Source organism: Pan troglodytes, chromosome 1 (genome assembly GCF_028858775.2).
Source record: "Pan troglodytes isolate AG18354 chromosome 1, NHGRI_mPanTro3-v2.0_pri, whole genome shotgun sequence".
NCBI classification, from domain to species: domain Eukaryota; kingdom Metazoa; phylum Chordata; class Mammalia; order Primates; family Hominidae; genus Pan; species Pan troglodytes.
In genome coordinates this window covers 123,018,235-123,040,567 of record NC_072398.2, presented here as the reverse complement: position 1 = coordinate 123,040,567, position 22,333 = coordinate 123,018,235, and the positions used below count along the sequence as shown (strand labels likewise).

At 36.2% G+C, this 22,333-nt stretch overlaps 1 protein-coding gene across 1 annotated transcript in view; it reads left to right on the top strand.

The window, feature by feature from the left end:
* Positions 1-22,333, top strand: part of LOC134809780 (mitochondrial adenyl nucleotide antiporter SLC25A24-like) — a 51,045-nt gene that overhangs the window by 18,492 nt on the left and 10,220 nt on the right. The window contains exons 4-5 of the mRNA XM_063808596.1: positions 2,015-2,102; positions 7,779-7,890. Coding sequence (XP_063664666.1) covers positions 2,015-2,102; positions 7,779-7,890 — 200 coding nt within the window. The remainder of the gene's footprint in view (positions 1-2,014; positions 2,103-7,778; positions 7,891-22,333) is intronic.

Genomic DNA, 22,333 nt, shown 5'->3' with positions numbered 1-22,333 from the left:
AGTCAAATTGTCCCTGTTTGCAGACGACATGATTGTATATCTAGAGAACCCCATTGTCTCAGCCCAAAATCTCCTTAAGCTGATAAGCAACTTCAGCAAAGTCTCAGGATACAAAATCAATGTACAAAAATCACAAGCATTCTTATACACCAATAACAGACAAACAGAGAGCCAAATCATGAGTGAACTCCCATTCACAATTGCTTCAAAGAGAATAAAATACCTAGGAATCCAACTTAAAAGGGATGTGAAGGACCTCTTCAAGGAGAACTACAAACCACTGCTCAAGGAAATAAAAGAGGATACAAACAAATGGAAGAACATTCCATGCTCATGGGTAGGAAGAATCAATATCGTGAAAATGGCCATACTGCCCAAGGTAATTTACAGATTCAGTGCCATCCCCATCAAGCTACCAATGACTTTCTTCACAGAATTGGAAAAAACTACTTTAAAGTTCATATGGAAACAAAAAAGAGCCCGCATCGCCAAGTCAATCCTAAGCCAAAAGAACAAAGCTGGAGGCATCACACTACCTGACTTCAAACTATACTACAAGGCTACAGTAACCAAAACAGCATGGTGCTGGTACCAAAACAGAGATATAGATCAATGGAACAGAGCAGAGCCCTCAGAAATAACGCCGCATATCTACACCTATCTGATCTTTGACAAACCTGAGAAAAACAAGCAATGGGGAAAGGATTCCCTATTTAATAAATGGTGCTGGGAAAACTGGCTAGCCATATGTAGAAAGCTGAAACTGGATCCCTTCCTTACACCTTATACAAAAATCAATTCAAGATGGATTAAAGACTTAAATGTTAGACCTAAAACCATAAAAACCCTAGAAGAAAACCTAGGCATTACCATTCAGGACATAGGCATGGGCAAGGACTTCATGTCTAAAACACCAAAAGCAATGGCAACAAAAGACAAAATTGACAAATGGGATCTAATTAAACTAAAGAGCTTCTGCACAGCAAAAGAAACTACCATCAGAGTGAACAGGCAACCTCCAAAATGGGAGAAAATTTTCGCAACCTACTCATCTGACAAAGGGCTAATATCCAGAATCTACAATGAACTCAAACAAATTTACAAGAAAAAAACAAACAACCCCATCAAAAAGTCGGCGAAGGATATAGTAACTTTTTGACATTATGTATTTTTCAACTAGGAGACACTAAAGTTAATTTATTTTTACATTAAAACGTTGTTCTTATATTTAAAAATTTTGGATATACTCAACTACTTGCTTTACACAAGGGAGGAATCAAAGTTTCTTTGGACTTGGAGAGTGATAGGATTAGATTTGTGTTTTAGAGTTTGAGGAGAATATGGAATATTTAATTTTTTCTTCACAACATCCAACATTGTGAGTGAAATGCATAGTAGGCTTATATTAAATATATTCATTGATTTGAGTTATTTAACATAGTATGCGATGTGTTAAAAGAGTTTGGTGTTGTATTTTAAGTAAATTGTTTCTTTTAAAGCTTATCTTATAAAACATTGACTGGCCTTATTTTCAGGTCTATGGATCAAATCTTCAGAATTGACTTTTTCAATTCTTTCTAAGTAGGTATAATAGTCAAGAATCTCTTATAGACCTACAATCCCATTTAGAAGCGTCTGGGGCAAAATGTGGTTTGAAATTTAAAATTTGGACTTTAGAAAAGTAATGCAGTACATATATGATATATAATACTCCAAGGGACTATGGGGCACTACCATGCAGTTATAAGCATGAATACTTCCGCAGTGAAACATGAATATTCACACTAAATTAGATAAGTAATTGACTAAAATTAACCTAATATCCGTTTAAGGTAGATTTTGCCACCAATTGAACTTTGGTACCAATTTTCTAAAAAGTTTGTTAGGCTTTGACCTGTGGATATGGGATTATAGGTCAAAAACATATGGGCCTTTAAAGCCTTTTATATTCTAAGTATATTTTGCCTTATTGTCTTTTCAGATACTTTAACTTGACATTTTTTCATTTTTAAAGGAGTAATAGATGCTTCAGAAATAATTGCTGCTTTGAAATCCCTGGGTATGCATATTTCTGAAGTCCAGGTAAAAACTGTTCTGAGCAGGTCAGTCCTTGTCTTTAGTTTTAATAACTTTTTCTTGTGTTTTATACTTGATGTTAGGAACTAATTGCTGTAAATGTGGCATTTCACCCCTTATTCTATAACTTGGTAAAGAAACCTGCTTGTGTATTTGCTCAATTCTATCTTACTTGAAATCTATCCCTTTAAGAGCAACTTGCAAAGTCATTCCCTAGGTTGACCATTTAAGCAGCAGAAACCAAATGAAATCACACATACTACTAGTGTAATGATTTTTCAAACTGTTCTTAAGGGGGCCCTCTGTGTATTTGTGGGAGGAGGGAGGGAGAGACCGATCAGAATGAGTTTCTGGCTTCCAACTATTGCTTGAACGAAACAGTTCTGCATTCATTTGTTTTATGTCTTAAACTTTCAGGAAGATTTCTTTTGAAGAAGGGATTCCATGTTTGAAACAATTCGGCTTTTATATAAAGGGACAGAGACAATTTATTCTAAGGAGAAATTTTAAAAGAGCAGGAGGGAGGGGGAAGTAGAGGACGGTGGAGATGAAAAGAAAACCTTATGTTGTCTGGATCCTTTTACTCATTCTTAATCCGCCATTGTCTCTTGTCCCTGCGAAGCGCAAAAGCTTGATAGTAGTATGCTGGTTCTCAAACTTCCTTGGGCTTGAGAGTAAGAACTTTGAAGTGAGCACTTTGGTTAACTCTAGGATCCTCTGCAGGTGGTAGATGGGTTTTTCAAACCCTCTTTCAGCTAGCTCATTCCTTAAATTACAACAGTTTGGATTTGCCCATAATGCTGCCAAGTGTCTAGTGCTTGATATGCCCTCTGCATAGACTAGATTCTGACTGGGTTAGAATGACATGTTTGATGATATCTGTGACTTTAAACAGCCTCAAGCTGTGATCTTCCAGTTTTTAACAAGGATGCAAGATGTGTTTATAGCTTGAGAAGAACCAGATAAATTGTGGTGTGGGGAAGTGGAGGAGACAGAAGCTATAATTACCATGTAAGATACTACTTGAAAGATAATACTTTGAATTCTGGTGGCTTTATTTCTCTCTTTCCAATCCTTAGACCTTTGATTAATTAGTTTTTCTATTCTTGCTGTAATGATATTGAATGAAAATATTTGGTAGTGATGGGCATTCTCTTTCCTGATCTTAAAGGGAATACTTCTAATATTTTACCATTAAAAGTGGTTTATCATCTGTCATGTTAAGAAAGTTCACTTCTATTTTGTCAAGAGACTTTTAAAAATTACAAATGGGTTTAGATTTGTGAGATGATCATATATATCTTTCTTTAATCTGTTAATGTAGTGAATTAACTTACAGATTTTTCTCTTTGTTGATTCATCCTTACATTCTTAGGATAAACACAACTGAAAAATATTGTGGTGGATTTGATTTGCTAAAATTTCATTCATAGCTTTTACATTTATGTTCATGGCTGAAATTGTCTTGTTCTTTTCTTTCTCTACTGTCCTAATCTGATTTTGTTTCTTAGATTACAGTGACCTCATGGAATGAATTGTGGAATAGTCTCTTTTTATATTCTCTGTAAGAGATTGAATGAAATTGGATTGATTGTAATACTGATTTACAGTATTTATAAGGTTCTCTTTTTCCTTTCTTTTCTATAAAATTTTTCTCATCTTTTTTCTTATTTTTTTTTAGTGGTTTGGATTTATATACTTTGTTAGTAGTTAGACTTGAAATTTTACTATACAAGTTTGATTTAAAGGTTGAAGTTAAACAAAATCTTTATACTCTCTTCAAACAATAAAGCTTAGAACACTTTTAGCTCCAGTTACTCCTCTCCTAATTTATATGCTGTTTTGTTCTCGTTTTAAACTGAATAAATAGATATTGTAATTGTTATTTTATACAGAAAATTTGATTGATGTTTTTATATTTAGCATCTTATTTACTCACCATTCTTCCTTGCATCCCACACTACTCATCCAGGATAATTTTTCTTCATGAACTACATCCTCTGGAAATTCTTTTAGTGGAAATATTGGTACTTAACTCTCAGTTGTTGAGCATCTGAAAGCATGTCTATTTCACTTTTGTTCTGGAAAGAGAGTTTTGCTAGATACACAGTTTTAGTTTCACAATTATTTTTTCTCAGAACTTTGAGATATTATTCTGCTGCTTTTAGATTGCACTATTAGATGGAAGATTGGGCTAGTCTTTTTATTGATCCTTGGTAGGGATTTGTCTCTTCTCTCTGAGTTCTCTTATGATCTTTTTGTCTTTTGGGTTCTATAGCTTTTTATCTAGTGAGTAGGCCTGTCTTGCTTTCTTTTTATTTATTTTACTTCCTCGATATTAATGTTGTACTTCTTGAAACTATGTTCATGTCTTATAACAGTTTTGGAAAATTCTCAATCTTTATATTTTAAAATACAGCTTCCCCTTCATTTTCTTTTTTTTTTTTTTCATATTTTCTTTCTTCTTTTTCTGTGCAGCATTCTGGGTAAGTCCTTCAAATATATCTTCAATTCCTCTCTTCATCTATCTCTTTTCTTCACTTAGCCGTTCTACTGAGTTTATTAATAATTTTTTATTTATAGAAGTTTATGTCATTTGGTTCTTTTTCAAATATGTTTGATAATTCCTTATAGTTTCTTATTTCTTGCTTGTTTTATGGTTCTATCTTTTATGTCTTAACATGAAATGTATCCTGTTAATCTGTATCTTACATCTGACAGAATATTTTAAGTCTTCGACAGTGTAAATCTGGTTTTGGCTGTTGCTGTGGACAAAATCTAATTACATACTGTTACAAGAGGTATATTTTTAAGTAAATGGAAGTGTTAGAAGAAAAAGGATGGAGAAAGCAAAACATTACAAAAATAAAAGGGGCATTTAATAATGATTAGGGATTTTATTTACCCAGAAGATAGAATTCTAATTTGTATAGATTTAATAATATAGCCCAAATTTATAAATCAAGAATTAATGAAAGTACAAGAAAGAATAGATAAGTAGTCAATGATTATAGTAAGAGAGTTTAACTCAGATTTCTCTTGTTCTTTAATAGAACAAGCAGATGGAAAATACCATTAAAGATTAAATATAGCAATACCATCACTAACCTTTACCTAGCAAACATACATAGAATATTGCACTCAAAAACTGAAGAATATGTGTTTCCTAAAGCACACATAGGACGTTTATAAGAATTGCCCATACATTGGGTCATAAAGGAAATGCAAAAGATTTTAATAAAGAACTGGAATCATACAGAATATGTTCTGTATTCATAAGTAATTAAACAAGAAATAAGCTTTCTTAAAATTAAAAAAAGCTTTTTTAAAAAAAATAACAGGACAAGTTTGATAAAAACTTGGGAGTGTGTCAATCTATGGATTTTTTCGTTGATATGACAAGTGATATTTTATAAGCCTTTACTCACAAACTTATATGTTGCTATACTGTTTTTGGAAAATCGGAAATACCCTGCTGAATCATACTCTTAAGATAAATTATGAATTCCTGATCTCAATGATTTATTCAAAATTTATGTATAGAACTTTTATAAATGTCAGTCATAGCTCCAGCTACAAAAGATGCAGTTGTGAACAAGCCAAAGTCCCCACTTGAGGGTTTCAGGCTAGTAGATAATTCCAGATGATTACAATGTAGTGTCATAAGGCAAAGCAGATTGAAGCGGTGCACATTGCCCACAGGTGAATTTTGTAGGGAATATTTAGTTTACCTGAAAATGTCTTTATATCACCATTTTTGAAGGTTATTTTTATTGCAATTGCATTCTAGGTTGACAGTTTTTTTTTCTTTCAGCACTTTGAAGTTATCACTAAAGATGTCTACTATCAGCCAGGCGCAGAGGCTCACGCCTGTAATCCCAGCACTTTGGGAGGCTGAGGCAGGTGGATTACCTGAGGTCAGGAGTTCAAAACCAGCCTGGCCAACATGGTGAAACCCTGTCTCTACTAAAAATACAAAAATTAGCTGGGTGTGGTGGCGGGTGCCTGTAATCTTAGCTACTCAGGAGACTGAGGCAGGAGAATCGCTTGAACCTGTGAGGCGGAGGTTACAGTGAGCCTAGATTGTGCCACTGTACTCCAGCTTGGGCTTGGCGACAAGAGCCAAACTCCGTCTCAAAGAAAAAAAGAAAAGGTGTCTGCTATCAAGAGCTGACTCTGATGTCAGTGGTTGCTTTTTTCAGTTCCTCCTGTATGTAATGTTTCTTGCCCTCACTTCCATCTTTGCTTTATTTTTTGGACTCCAATATTGCTCAGCTACTGAATTTCTATAAACTCACAGTCCTCCAGCAGCTATTTTTGTCAGGCTGATGGAGTCAAGTGTAGCTTAGTATTCAGCCAAAGATTCAAGGTTACCGGTATAGTTTCTGGAACACTGTCCAAAATTTGACCTGAAAATCCTGCCCTCTCAGCAGCCCTGAGCTCCAATCTTTGTTTATTCTACCCACCTGTTCTTTATTTAGGCTTCTACTTATCTGTGCTACAATTTGGAGTGTCCCCATCAGGAAATGAGAATCAGTGGAGAGCTCAACTTCTCGGTTTCCTTCTCTAAGTATCACAACCCTGTCCTGTTTGTAGACCAATGCCTGAAAACAATTTTTCATATATTGTGTCCAGTTTCAGATTGGTTTACAGTGGCAATCTAAGTTCTATAGCCACTATTTTGTCTTGGCTAGAACTGGAAATTGTACTAATCTTTTCGTTGGCAGGATGGAATTTGTTTTTTAGAATTTGTATTTACAAGAATGCTACTTAAAAAGCATTTCACTAATTCCACCTTTTAGTCAGACACAATGAAACAACTTCTGATCCTTTTTTAAAAAAAAATTGAGAGGCTTAAAAATTGAGTAAATCCTAAATTTTCCAAGGTAAAAAGTGAGTCTTCTCTTTAAATTCATAAATAAAAGGTTGTTTTAAACTTGATTAAAAAGCTATAAATAGGGAGAAGAGGATAAGAAGTAAAAATAATATTTGAAGAGCCAAAAGATATAAAATTACCCTTCAATCAGTTTTATTCACTTTTCACCCATTTATTCATTCACTCAACAGATATTTATTGAATGCTAAGTGTTGGAGATACACAGATGACTTGGTCTTTCCCTTCAAAACATCACAGGAAAATATGGGAGAAATACATACAAGTAAATAATTAAAAAGCAATATGGAATAAATTCCACTAGAGGGGCATTCTGCCAATTACTTGATCAGCACTCCTTGAAGCTATCAAGGTTATCAAAAACAGGGAAAGAGAAACTATCATAGCCAAGAGGAGCCTAAGGAAATGTGATGACAAATAGAATGTGCCATTTCAGCTGGGATCCTAAAACAAAAAGAGGACATTAGTTAAAAACTAAGAAACTCTGAATAAAGTATGGACTTTAGTGAATAATAATGTAGCTATATTGGTTCATTAATTATAACAATAATAATGTGAAATGTTACCAATGGGGAAACTGAGCATGGGGACATATGGGACTCTCTGTGTTATCGTCTCAATTTTTCTGAAAATCTGAAACTACTTAAAAAATAAAGTCCACTTAAATAACAATATGAAAATACAGTCATTTCACAAAGTCCAAAGGAGTGGCTCCAACAATAAATATTTAAGAAGAATTTATTTTTATAGTGGTGCTAACTTTGAAGTAAATGTTACAAGTACTATTTTCTTTTTTTTTAAATTTCAGCATGGATAGTGATGGATCAATGACAGTAGACTGGGATGAATGGAAGTACTACTTTTTACTGCATCCTGCAACAAATATCACTGAAATGATTCATTTCTGGAAGCGTTCTACTGTAAGATTACTTTGTATTTTACTTTGTTTTTATTTTGCTCTAAATGTCATAGCTGTTATGATAATATAACCCCTACAATACTTGCAGCCTCAGGGGCTAAAGTTACAATATTTCCCCCCTAATAATGTTCTGCTAATTTAGCTAGTGGTATTAGTATTGTGTGTATAAACAGAGCAACCAGTTTCTTTGTTTGCCAAAATCTAGAACTTAAAATCATAATCTACCTGCTGAAAGTGCCTACTTTGTGTTAAGAATTAATTTCTATGACATAGTATTTAGATTGCCCTAGAAAATTGAAAAATAATATATTTTTCTTTTTTCACAGATATGCTGTATCTGATTGGGTCTTCTATCATAGAAAACGTAAAGTCAAATATTAGGATTTGAAAATTTTAGAACCAGAAAGGGTCAAATATTTAATAATCTGCCTGCTCATTTTATATAAGCCCTTGACTTGGAGTTGTAATAAGGAGATCTTGTAATTGAAGACTTTGTTTCCTTTAGCAGATCTCAGGTGTGGGGGTTAATTATTTATTCATGGCATACTATTCTCATTTACCCTCCTGAGTTTTTGCCTCCTCTCCACAGAGAACATAGGGGAAGCAAACAGCACAGGCTCTGGACTGCCTAGGCTTGAATTCCACATCTACCACCCACTTGCTCTATCAACCTCTCTGTGCATCATTTTCCTCAGTTATACAGTAGGGATTAAAATGATAAATGTTTTGAGAATTAAATTAGTACATTAGTTAGTAGATTTAAAACAGGGCTAAGCACATAAGTGTTCAATAAATGTTAGTTGTTACGATAGGCACTTATTCTATCTGATATGTTTCATCTGTGTTCTTGGATATTTATATATTTACATATTCTTAGGGAGCATGTAGTATTGTTTCACACATGTGTTTTTGATTTGTATAGCTAGTATTGTGCTAGAGACCACATCTGATTTCTGACTTTATGATTTGTCCTTGATGTTATATGCTTATCTAATTTATTGCTCCTAACATACTCATAGTATGCACTTATCACTTCTTCCTTGTCTATTCCCCAAGAAATGGACATCTAGTTTTTTCTCCAACTTCACCCATAAAAAATGCTTTCATTTTATGTACCTTAGAGAATTTCACCCAGTTTTCTGTCATAGGGAATGTGCATTTGTACCTTTTACAACTACTAAGGTATCCAGTTTCAATTTTGTTTTAACTTCATGCAATATTGCCGTATTTTTTTTCCAGAATGGCTAGCCGTAGCAATTCACACTCCGGCCAGCAATGTAGGAAGGTTCCCATTTCTTTATGTATTGTTTATTACTTGGTATTATTCAGTTTTATAGCATTTGCTGTTCTGTTGGGCATAAAGTAGAATTTCATTGTTTTAACCTGCATTTCCTTGATTCCTAGTACATTTTGAACATCTCTTCATAGGAATATTAGACATTCACATGTTCTTTTCTATGAATTGTCTGTTTATATGCTTTATCTAGTTTTTTATGGATTTTCTATCATGTCCCTAATGTTTCATAAGAGTTACATATTTATCTTAGATAGTAATCTTTGTTGTACTTTGACGTGCACATATTTTTTCTAGTATGCCATTTGTCTGTTGTTTCTTTGTTTTGTCCGTGATATTCCTGGTTGAACAGAAATCTTTGATTTTTTGGTGAGTAAATCCACAAAATATGTAATGGTTTACAATTTTGGTATCTTATTAAGAAGTACTTTCCTACCTCTTGGTCACAAAGACGTTCTGTATCTTCTATTAGTTCTATGGTTTCTGCTTTTACATTTAGGCCTTTAATGCATCTGTTAGTTCACATTTCTACATGATTAAAAGCAGGGCTCTGATTTTATTATTTTTATATGTAGAGGGAATTTTCCCAGTATACCCTACTAAACATTGAATTCTTTTCACATTCATTTGTGATGCCACCTTTCTCACACATCAAGCTTCCATAAATACTTGGATATTTTCTTGAGCTTCCTTTTCTGTTCCATTGTTTTCTTTTTTAATGCCAATATTGAACTGTCTTTATGACTATGGTTGTGTAGTATAATACTGACCTGGTAAAGTAAATACTTCCTCTTTGTCCCCCTTCCCTCACTGATTTTTCTTATCTTTAAAAAAATTTATTCATTTTATTTATTTATTTATTTATTTATTTATTTATTATGCTTCAATTTCTGGGATACATGTGCAGAATGTGCAGGTTTGTTACACAGGTATACATGTGCCATGGTGGTTTGCTGCACCCATCAACCCATTACATGGGTTTTAAGCCCTGCATGCATTAGGTATTTGTCCTAATGCTCTCCCTCCCCTTGCCCCCCACCCCCTGACAGGCCCTGGTGTGTGATGTTTCCCTCCCTGTGTCCATGTGTTCTCATTGTTCAGCTTCCACTTATGAGTGAGAACATGTGGTGATTGGTTTTCTGTTCCTGTGTTAGTTTGCTGAGAATGATGGTTTCCAGATTCGTCTATGTCCCTGCAAAGGACATGAACTCATTATTTTTTATGGCTGCATAGTATTCCATGGTGTATATGTGCCACATTTTCTCTATCCAGTCTATCATTGGTGGGCATTTGGGTTGATTCCAAGTCTTTGCTATTGTGAACCGTGCTGCAATAAACATACGTGTGCATGGGTATATACCCAGTAATGAGATTGATGCGTCAAATGGTATTTCTGCTTCTAGATCCTTGAGGAATCTCCACACTGTCTTCTGCAATGGTTGAACTAATTTACAGTCCCACCAACAGTGTAAACGCGTTCCTGTTTCTCCACATCCTCTCCAGCATGTTGTTTTCTGATTTTTTAATGATCTCCATTCTAACTGGCGTGAGATGCTATCTCATTGTGGTTTTGATTTGCATTTCTCTAATGATCAGTGAGGATGAGCTTGTTTTCATATCTTTGTTGGCAGCATAAATGTCTTATTTTGAGAAGTGTCTGTTTATATCCTTTGCCCAGTTTTTGATGTGGTTGTTTTTTTCTTGTAAATTTGTTTAAGTTCCTTGTAGATTCTGGATATTAGACCTTTGTCAGATGGATAGATTTCAAAAGTTTTCTCCTATTCTGTAGGTTGCCTGCTCACTCTAATGATAGTTTCTTTTGCTGAGCAGAAGATCTTTAGTTTAATGAGATCCCATTTGTAAATTTAGGCTTTTGTTGCAATTGCTTTTAGTGTTTCAGTCATAAAGTCTTTGCTCATGCCTATGTCCTGAATGGTATTACCCAGGTTTTCTTCTAGGGTTTTTATGATTTTAGGTTTTACATTTAAGTCTTTAATCCATCTTGAGTTAATTTTTGTATAAGGTGTAACAGTTTGAGTTTTCTGCATATGGTTAGCCAGTTTTTCCAGCAGCATTTATTAAATAGGGGATCCTAAAGAAGCAAGAGCAAACAAATTCAAAAGCTAGCAGAAGAGAAGAAATAATTAAGATCAGAGCAGAACTGAAGGAGATAGAGACACAAAAAACTCTTCAAAAAATCAATGAATCCAGGAGCTGTTTTTTGAAAAGATTAACAAAATAGATAGAATAGTAGCCAGACTAATAAAGAAGAAAAGAGAGAACAATCAAATAGACACAATAAAGAGTGATAAGGGGGATATCACCATGGACCCCACAGAAATACAAACTGCCATCAGAGAATGTTATAAACACCTCTGTGCAAATGAACTAGAAAATCTAGAAGAAATGGTTAAATTCCTGGACACATACACCCTCCCAAGACTAAACCAGGAAGAAGTTGAATTCCTGAATAGACCAATAACAAGTTATGAAATTGAGGCAGTAATTAATAGCCTACCAACCAAAAAAAGCCCAGGACCAGACGGATTCACAGCCAAATTCTACCAGAGGTACAAAGAGGAGCTGATACCATTCCTTCTGAAACTATTCCAAACAATAGAAAAAGACAGAATCCTCCCTAACTCATTTTATGAGGCCAGCATCATCCTGATACCAAAACCTGGCAGACACACAACAAAAAAAGAAAATTTCAGGCCAATATATTTGATGAACATTGATGTGAAAATCCTCAGTAAAATACTGGAAAACCAAATCCAGCAGCACATCAAAAAGCTTATCCACCACGATCAAGTAGGCTTCATCCTTGGGATGCAAGGCTGGTTTAACATACAGAAATCAATAAATGTAATCCATAACATAAACAGAACCAATGACAAAAACCACATGATTATCTCAATAGATGCAGAAAAGGCCTTCAATAAAATTCAACACCACTTCATGCTAAAACCTCTTAATAAACTAGATATTGATGGAGCATATCTCAAAATAATAAGACCTATTTATTTCAAACCCATAGCCATTATTATACTCAATGGGCATAAGCTGGAAGCATTCCCTTTGAAAAACAGCACAAGACAAGGATGCCCTCTCTCACCACTCCTATTCAACATAGTACTGGAAGTTCTGACCAGGGCAATCAGGCAAGAGAAAGAAATAAGAGGTATTCAAATAGGAAGAGGGGAAGTCAAATTGTCTCTGTTTGCAGATGACATGATTGTATATTTAGAAAACTCCATCATCTCAGCCCCAAAACTCCTTAAGCTGACAAGCAACTTCAGCAAAATCTCAGGATACAAATTCAATGTGCAAGCATCACAAGCATTCCTATACACCAATAACAGACAAACAGAGAGCCAAATCATGAGTGAACTCCAATTCAGAATTGCTACAAAGAAAATAAAATACCTAGGAATACAACTTATAAGGAACGTGAAGGACCTCTTCAAGGAGAACTACAAACCACTGCTGAAGGGAATAAGAGAGGACACAAACGAATGAAAAAACATTCCATGCTCATGGATAGGAAGAATCAATGTCATGAAAATGGCCATACTGCCCAAAGTAATTTATAGATTCAATGCTATTCCCATCAAGCTACCATTGACTTTCTTCACCAAACTAGAAAAAACTACTTTAAAGTTCATATGGAACCAAAAAAGAGCCTGTATAGCCAAGACAATTCTAAGCAAAAAGAACAAAGCTGGAGTCCTCACACTACATGACTTCAAACTATACTACAAGGCTACACTAATCAAAACAGCATGGTACTGATAGCAAAACAGATATATAGACCAATGGAACACGGCAGAGGCCTCAGAAATAACACCACACATCTACAACCATCTGATCTTCAGCAACCTGACAAAAACAAGCAATGGGGAAAGGATCTTTCTTATCAAAATTAGCCTAGTTTTTTTTTTTTTAAAGAAGAACTTTTATTTTAGATTTTAGATTTTCTTAATTTCAACTGAATTTTTGATTTTCTTAATTTCAACTGTATATTTTTAGAAACTTGATTGTGATTACGTTTGTCTTGGTTTGGGCTGCTATAACAAATTACCATGGTCTAGGTGATTTAAACGACAAACATTTATTTCTCACAGTTCTGGAGGTTAGAAATTTGAGATCAGGGTGCTGATATAGTCAGGTTCTTGGTGAGTGCACTTTTCCTGGTGTACAGAGGGCTGTCTTCTTTCTATTCCCTCACATAGTGGAAAGAGAGCTAGCTAGACCTCTGGTGTCATCTTTTAAGGGCACTAATTCCAATTATGGTGGATCCACTCTCATGACCTAATTATCTCCCAAAGGCCGCAACTCCAAATATCATCACATTTCTATTAGGATTTCAATATATGAATTTGGAGACATACATTTCATTCATTGCATTCTGCCCCTGGCTCCCCCAAATTCATGTTCTTCTCACATGCAAAATAAATCCATTCCATTCCAACAGCCCCCAAATACTTAACTTGTTCTGGCATTAACTTTAAAAGTCTGAAGTACAATGTCTCATCTAAATATCACATAAATTGGATATGGGTAAAATTTGAAGTACAATTCATCCTGAGGCAAATTCCTCTCCAGCTGTGAACCTGTGAAAGTAAGCAATTTATGTGCTTCCAAAATATACAGGAATAGGAGAGACATTCCCATTCCAAAAGGGAGAAAGAGGAAAGAAGGAAAGGAAAAATGGGTCCTAGGCAAGTTAATAGCAAGGCAAGCTCTGTGAGATCTTAAGGCTCAAGAATAATCATTTTGATGTTCTACTCTCTGGACTCATGGTGGCAATGGTTCCTCTTTTATACCTCTGCCCAGTGGGGGTGGTGTCCCAGTGGGTCCCAACAGCCCTGCCCCATGGCTCTGCTGCGTGTTGGTCCCACCGTTTGCAACTGAGGTGGAGGCAGCCCCATTCTCTGGCTCAGCCCATGGCACTCTGGGCCAATGGTGGAAGTGGCAGCTCTGTGGATTTCTGTATCTCCTTTGGGGTCCTTCTTCTCTTGTTTTGGATAGTGCATGTTTTCTGCTCAGTGGTTGAGTCCTGTAGTCCTGAAGTTCTAAGAAGTCTGATGGTCTTCCTTAATTGTATCCTATTTTCTCTCTTTCCTTTAGTCTCAGCTGGCATTTCTGCTAGAATTGCCCCATCTCTGTTCCTGGTTTCTGTTGAGATGGCTGATGAAGTCCATGGTTCACACTTACACAAATCTCCTTTTCAAGTGGTTAGTTCACCACACCCTTAGTGTTCTCTTCTGAACCTGCTTTTTAAAAATTTTTTTGTAACATTAACAGTTCAGAAATTTTCAAATATTTAAGTTCTGGTTCCTTTTTGCTTAATGATTCCATCTTCAACTTATTTCTCTCTTCTTACCTTTTTCTATAAGTGATTGGGAAGAAGTAAGCCACTCCTTCAACACTTTGCCTAGAAATTTCCTCCACTAAGTATCCAGTTTCATCACTTACAAGTTCTACATTCCACAAAACACTAGAACATAAACACAATTCAGCCAAGTTTTTTACCACTTTATAACAAGGATGGGCTTTCCTCTAGTTTCTAATAACATGTTTCATCATTTCCATTTGAGGCTTTATCATGAATGGCCTCTACTATCCATATTTCTACTAACATGATTCATAATTATGTACTGTCTTAAGAAGACAGAAGCTTTCTGTACAGCTCTCCTCTTTTATTTCTGAGCCATAATCACAATTGCCTTTAAAATCCCATCATGGCAACATTGACATTTTCTAGCATGTACTTCACAATTCTTGCAGCCTCTACCCATTACCCACTTCCAAGATTGCTTCCACACTTTCATGTACTTGTTATTGCAGTGCCTCATTTCTCAGTACCAATTTCTGTCTTAGCCAGTTCATGCTGCTATATGTACTGGGCTACTTAAAGTTCAGGCATTTATTTTTCAGAGTTCTGAAAGCTGGAAGTCCTAGATCAGGTTGCCAGCATGGTTGGGTTTTTGGGGAATGCCCTTTTCCTGGCTGACAGAGAGCCGTCTTCTTGCCATCCTCATACAGTATGGAAAGGTAGCTAGCTAGCTGTCTGGCTTCTTATGAAGGCTTCTGATGTAATTATTTTTCAAAGACCCCACCTCCAAATACCATCACACTGGGATGAGGGTTTCAACATTTGAACTGACGGTGAAGCAGGACACAAACATTCAGTCCATTGCAGCAGTGAATTTATAGAATAATTTGGGTAAAACAGGTTCTTCATAATTTTAAGTTACTCTATCCACAAACATGATCAAATTATCTCTATTCAGATTTCTTGTTATATTATTTAACAGAGGTTACATTTTTTTCCCTGAAATGGTCTTCTGTCCTCTTTGTTAGGTTAAATCTTAGATGCTGTATAGATTTTGCCACTTTCGTGAATGTATCTTCTTTCCTATTAAATTTTCCACTTGATTATTTCTGCTTTGAGAAACTCCTTTTTGTAAGTTGATCTTCTATCTGGTACTTTGCTGAACTCTCTTATTTATTATAACAATTTGCCACCTAATACTTTTGTTTTTCCTTGTTTATGACCATATTCTTTTAATAACAATATTATTTCTTTTATTTTAGTTCCCATATGAAAACAATTCTTTTTAGCTTATATCTTTGGCTAGAATCTTCAGTACTGTGTTAGATAGCAGCAGGGATGGCAATCATTGTTTCTTATTCATGAAGCATTTTTTAAATGCTTCTAAAATTTCTTCTATTAAGTATGATGCTTGCTATGTTGTTGTTCTTATAATTATTAGCAAACTAAGGAAGTTTTCAGAATTTTTAAAATATAATTAAATATATTTATATAACATAAAATTCACCCATTTTAAGAGTGCAAATAAATTCAATTATTTTAGTAAATTAAGAGAACAGTACAACAATCACCATAATCCATTTTTAGAACATTTCCATTATCCCCAAAATTCCTGGTACATGTTTACAGTTAATCTCTACTCTTCCACCTATCCCTGGGCAACTGCTCTTTACTTTCAGTCAGATACATATTTTTTAATGATAAATCGGTGATGAGATTTATTAAATACCTTTTTTGCATCCATGGAGATAATTTCCAAGAAGCAGTGCAGTATAGCATACTGGTTAAGAGACAGACTCTGAAACTACACTTCCTAGGCTCAAATTATAACATTGACAATAATTGTCTGTGTAACTTGGGCAAGTTATTGAATCTCTCTGTGCTTCAATTTCTTCAGTAAAATGAGAATAATGATAACTATCTATTAGTTGAACTATAGGAAATTTCTGATATCCAACTATTTTTGACCTACAAGAATGGTAATTTGCAGAAAGTCCCCATCAGCGAGCAGGCTGTCACAGATGTGTCCCCTCAACCTTGGACTTCTCAGCCTCCATAATTGCATGAGCCCAATGAATGAATTCCTGTAATAAACTCTATCTATCTATCTATCTATCTTATATCTATCCATCCATCCATCCTATTGGTTTTGTCTTTCTGGAGAGCCCTAACTAATACAGAGTGCTTCCATGTTTTCACCATTTCATGTTTTCTGAAGGATGTATTTTATGTTTTTTTCAAACTACTAGTACCTGTATTCTGTGAGTTTTTCTTTCCTAGGTCCAACTGATACCATATATATTTTGATATATAGTGTTTTTATTGTCATTCAGGCACCATTCATTTTACAACTTCTCCCTGAGATTTCCTCTTTAATCCTAGGATTAATTAGGTAATATCTTTATTTTATGTGTGTGCATAATTTTCTGGCTGAGGGTTTTCTTTTAAAGACATCCTTTTGTTATGTATGATATTGAAATATAGTCAGGAATTATAGAGGGTATGATATAGATTCCTGGGAATTTATTGTGGCTTCATTTGTTGCCTATTAAATGGTCAGTTTTAAAAAATATGTTCTATGCATGTGTCCTAAAAAATAATGTATATTTTTTGCTTGTTGGATGTAAATTTCTATATAAATCAATTAAGCTAAACCTTATTATTTTATATGCATTATAATTTTTATTCTGTTTGATCTATAAAATTCTGAGAAGAATATTTTAAAATTAGCAAGTATAGTTGCTAATTTATTTCTTCCTGTAGTTCCACTGGTTGTTGCTGAAAATATTTTGAGCCTGTGTGGTTAACGTGTACATATGTTCATGAATTTTATATCTTTTTGATTAGTTGTTCCTTTTAACAATCTCTCATGATGGTTTTTCTTCTCAAGTTCAATCTGTATCTTCTCCTAAACAATATAGGTGTACTTCAATATACTCTTACTTCCATTTGTTTTTTGCCATAACCCATATTTCCTTGGTATTATCTAGAATTTTAGTGGATTTTATTGGATATAGTTGCATTTGTATGGTGTGTATATTTGCCTTTTTAAAAAAATAATAAATTTTAGCTTACTTTATTTATCCTTACTTCTCAATTATCTTCTAATGTTCTTCTGGGTTTATTTCTCTCTTTGCTGGAGTGCCTCTTCCAAGAGTGTTTTCAAAGAGGGTCTTTGGGCGCTAAGTCTGCTGAGATATTCAATAGATACTGTTCTTGTATGTTTGCTTTTAGGTGATTTTTTTGTTTGTTTTTTTGTTTTTGAGATGGAGTCTCACTCCTTCACCCAGGCGGGACTGCAGTGGCACTATCTCAGCTCACTGCAAGCTCCGCCTCCCAGGTTCACGCCATTCTCCTGCCTCGGCCTCCTGAGTAGCTGGGACTATGGGCGCCCGCCACCGCGCCTGGCTAATTTTTTGTAGTTTTAATAGAGACGGGGTTTCACCATGTTAGCCAGGATGGTCTCGATCTCCTGACCTCGTGATCCGCCCACCTCGGCCTCCCAAAGTCCTGGGATTACAGGCGTGAGCCACCGCGCCCGGCCCGGTATTTTTGTTTAGAATTCTAGATTAAAAGTTTCTTTAATTGATTGGTTTGAAAATATTATTGCATTGCCTTCTTACATCATATGACCTCAACTGGATTCTTGTTTGTACAGTCGTCCCTAGGTATCCAGGGGCATTGGTTCCAGGATCCCACTCTCCACCCCAACACCTGCTGTCAATACCAAAATCTGTGCATACTCTAGTCCCGAAGTTGCCTCGGTAGAACCTGGTATATGAAAAGTCAGCCTTTGGTATTAGCAAATTGCACATCTTATGAATACTGTAGTTTCAGTCTGTTTGGTTGTAGACACAAACCCACAGATACAGAGGGCCAACTGTATTTATTGCAAAAAAATCTTTGTGTAAGTGGACCTACACAGTTCAAACCTGTGTTGTTCAAGGGTCAGCTGATTTGTTCTTTATCTCAGAACACTTAAAAAACTTTTTCTCTCCTTGTCTTTGATGTTTTAAAATTTCATTACAATGCATTTGGATGGTCAGGAGTCGTGGCTTACACCTGTAATACCAGCATTTTGGGAGGCCAAGGTGGGCAGATCTCTTGGGCTCAGGAGTTGGAGGCCAGCCTGAGCAGCATGCCGAAACCCCACCCCCATCAAAAAAATACAAAAATTACCCAGGCCCGGTGGTCAGGAGGGTCAGAAGGGAGAAGTGGGAGAATCATCCGAGCCAGGGAAGTCAATGCTGAAGTGAGCGATGATAGTGCCACTGCACTCCAGCCTAGGTGATGGGAGTGAGACCTTGTCTCAAAAAAAAGAAAACAAAACAAAACAACAACAACAAAACTATATATATATAATATATGTATATAATGTATATATGTATATGTATAATGTATATATAATGTATTTATAATATATATAATGTGTATATATAATGTGTGTGTATATATAATGTATATAATACATTTAGGTAAGCTTTTCTCAAATATTTTTTCTGAGCCCTTTCAATATGAGGTGCTTCATCTCTCTCCAATTCTGGAAAATTCTTGGTTATTATTCTTATATTTTTTTGACATTTATTTTTTCTACTTTTTAAAGACTTACATAGAAGTTAACCTTTCTTGTTCTATCTTCACAGTCTCTTACCTTTTCATTTCTAATCTCTGTGCCTTTCTTCCTGCCTGATGTTTTCTGGGAGAGTTCCTTTACTTGACCATTCTTTGGCTGTAGTCATTCGGCTATTTATTCCATCGGTAGGTTTTATTATTATATATTTCATGTCTAATATTTCTACTTGGTTCTTCTTTATACCTTAATGCCTGCATTTTGTGAATAATATGCAATATAGCTCCAATATTTTGGAGAATATTTATTATATTTATTATGTGTATTTAAATTCTTGATTTGTCTACCTATTAATCCTAATAGATAATGTAGTAGAGGTTCAGTTTGTGGTCTTTCTTTTTACAGGAGTTATGGATTTCTTTTTTTAAAATTTTATTTTAGGTTCAGGGGTATATGTGCAGGTTTTTTAATATAGGCAAACTATTGTCATGGGGGTATGGTGTAGAGACCATATTGTGACCCAGGTACTAAGATAGTACCCAATAGTTATTTTTCCTTCTCCCACTCTCCTTCCTCAAGTAGGCTCCAGTATCTGTTGTCCCGTTAGTGCCCACTGGTTCTTATTATTTAGCTCCCATTTATAAGTGAGAACATGAGGTATTTAGTTTTCTTTTCCTGCATTAGTTTGCTAAGGATATTGGCCTCCAGCTCCATCCATATTTCTGTAAAGAACATGATTTTGTTCTTTTTTAGGGCTGCATAGTATTCCATGATATATATGTACCACATTTTCTTTATCCAGTCTGCCCCTGATGGGCATTTAGGTTGTTTCCATGTCTTTGCTATTGTGCATAGTGCTGCAGTGAACATACATGTGCATGTGTCTTAGAATGATTATATTTTTGGGGGCATATACCCAGTAATGGGATTGCTGAGTTGAATGGTAGTTCTGTTTTAAGTTCTTTGAGGAATTGCCACACTGCTTTCCACAATGGTTGAACTAATTTACATTCCCACCAGCAGTGTATAAGCATTCTCTCTTCTCCACAACCTCACCAGCATCTGTTATTTTTTTTTGTTTTTAATTATAGCCATTCTGACTGATGTGAGATGGCATCTCATTATGGTTTTGATTTTCATTTCTCTAATGATCGGTGATTGTATTAGTCCATTTTCACACTGCTGATAAAGACATACCCGAGACTGGGAAGAAAAAGGTTTAATTGGACTTGGAGTTCTACGTGGCTGGGGAGGCCTCAGAATCATGGCAGGAGGTGAAAGACACTTCTTACATGGTGGTGGCAAGACAAAATGAGGAAGAAGCAAAAGCAAAAACCCTTAATAAACCCATCAAATCTTGTGAGACTTATTCACTATCATGAGAATAGCACGAGAAGGACCAGCCCCCATGATTCAATTACCTCCCCCAAGGTCCCTCACACAACACATAGAAATTCTGGGAGATACAATTCAAATTGAGATTTGGGTAGAGAAACAGCCAAACCATATCATTCTGCCCCTGGTGCCTCCAAATCTCATGTCCTCACATTTTAAAACCAATCATGCCTTCTCAATAGTCCCCCAAAATCTTAACATTTTAGCATTAACCCACAAGTCCACAGTCCAAAGTCTCATCTGAGAAAAGGCAAGTCCATTCCGCCTATGAGCTTGTAACATCAAAAGCAAACTAATTACTTCCTGGATACAATGGAGGTACAGGTATTGGGTAAATACAGCTGTTCCAAATCAGAGAAATTGACCAAAGCAAATGGGTTACAGGGCCCATGTAAGTCCAAAATCCAGTGAGGCAGTCAAATTTTAAAACTCCAAAATGATCTTCTTTGACTCCAGGTCTCACATCCAGGTCATGCTGATGTAAGAGGTGGGTTCCCATGGTCTTGGGCAGCTCAGCCCCTGTGGCTTTGCAGGATATAACTTCCTTCCCAGCTGCTTTCATGGGCTGGCATTGAGTGTCTATGGCTTTCACAGGCACACAGTGCAAGCTGTCAGTGCATCCACCATTCTGGGGTCTGGAGGACAGTAGCTGTCTTCTCACAGCTCCACTAGGCAGTGCCTTCGTAGGGACTCGGTTTGGGGGCTCCAACCCCACATTTCCCTCCTACAGTGCCCTAGCAGAGGTTCCCTGTGAGGGCTCTGCCCCTGCAGCAAACTTTTGCCTGGGCATCCAGGCGTTTTGATACATCTTCTGAAATCTAGGTAGAAGTTCCCAAACCTCAGTTCTTGACTTCTGTGCACCCGCAGGCTCAACACCACATGGAAGCTGCCAAGGCTTGGGGCTTCCACCTTCTGAAGCCACAGCCTGAGCTGTATATTGGCCCATTTCAATCATGGCTGGAGCAGCTGGGACACAGGGCACTAAGTCTCTAGGCTGCATGCAGCATGGGGACCCTGGGCCTGGCCCAGGAAGCCAGTTTTTCCTTCTGGGCCTCCAGGCCTGCGATGGGAGGGGCTGCCGTGAATGTCTCTGCCATGGCCTGCAGACATTTTTCCCATGGTCTTGGGGATTAACATTAGGCTCCTTGCTACTTATGCAAATTTCTGCAGCTGGATTGGATTTCTCCCCAGAAAATGGGGTTTTCTTTTCTATCGCACAGTCAGGCTGCAAATTTTTCAAACTTTTATGCGCTGCTTCCCTTATAAAGCTGAATGCCTTTAACAGCACCCAAGTCACCTCTTGAATGCTTTGCTGCTTAGAAATTTCTTCCATCAGATACCCTAAATCATCTCTCTCAAGTTCAAAGTTCCAGAAATCTCTAGGGCAGGGGCACAATGCCTCCAGTCTTTTTGCTAATACATAACAAGAGTCACCTTTACTCCAGTTCCCAACAAATTCTTCATCTCTATCTGAGATCACCTCAGCCTGGACCTTATTGTCCATATCACTATCAGCATTTTGGGCAAAGCCATTCAACAAGTCTATAGGAAGTTCCAAATTTCCCCACATTTTCTTATCTTCTTCTGAGCCCTCCAAACTGTTCCAATCTCTGCCTGTTACCCAGTTCCAAAGTTGTTTCCACATTTTTAGGTATATTTTCAGCAATGCCCCACTCTACTGGTACCAATTTATTGTATTAGTGCTCTTTCACACTGCTGATAAAGACATACCCAAGACTGAGAAGAAAAAGAGGTTTAATTGGATTTACAGTTCCACATGGCTGTAGAGGCCTCAGAATCATGGTGGGAGGTGAAAGGCACTTCTTACATGGCAGTGGCAAGAGAAA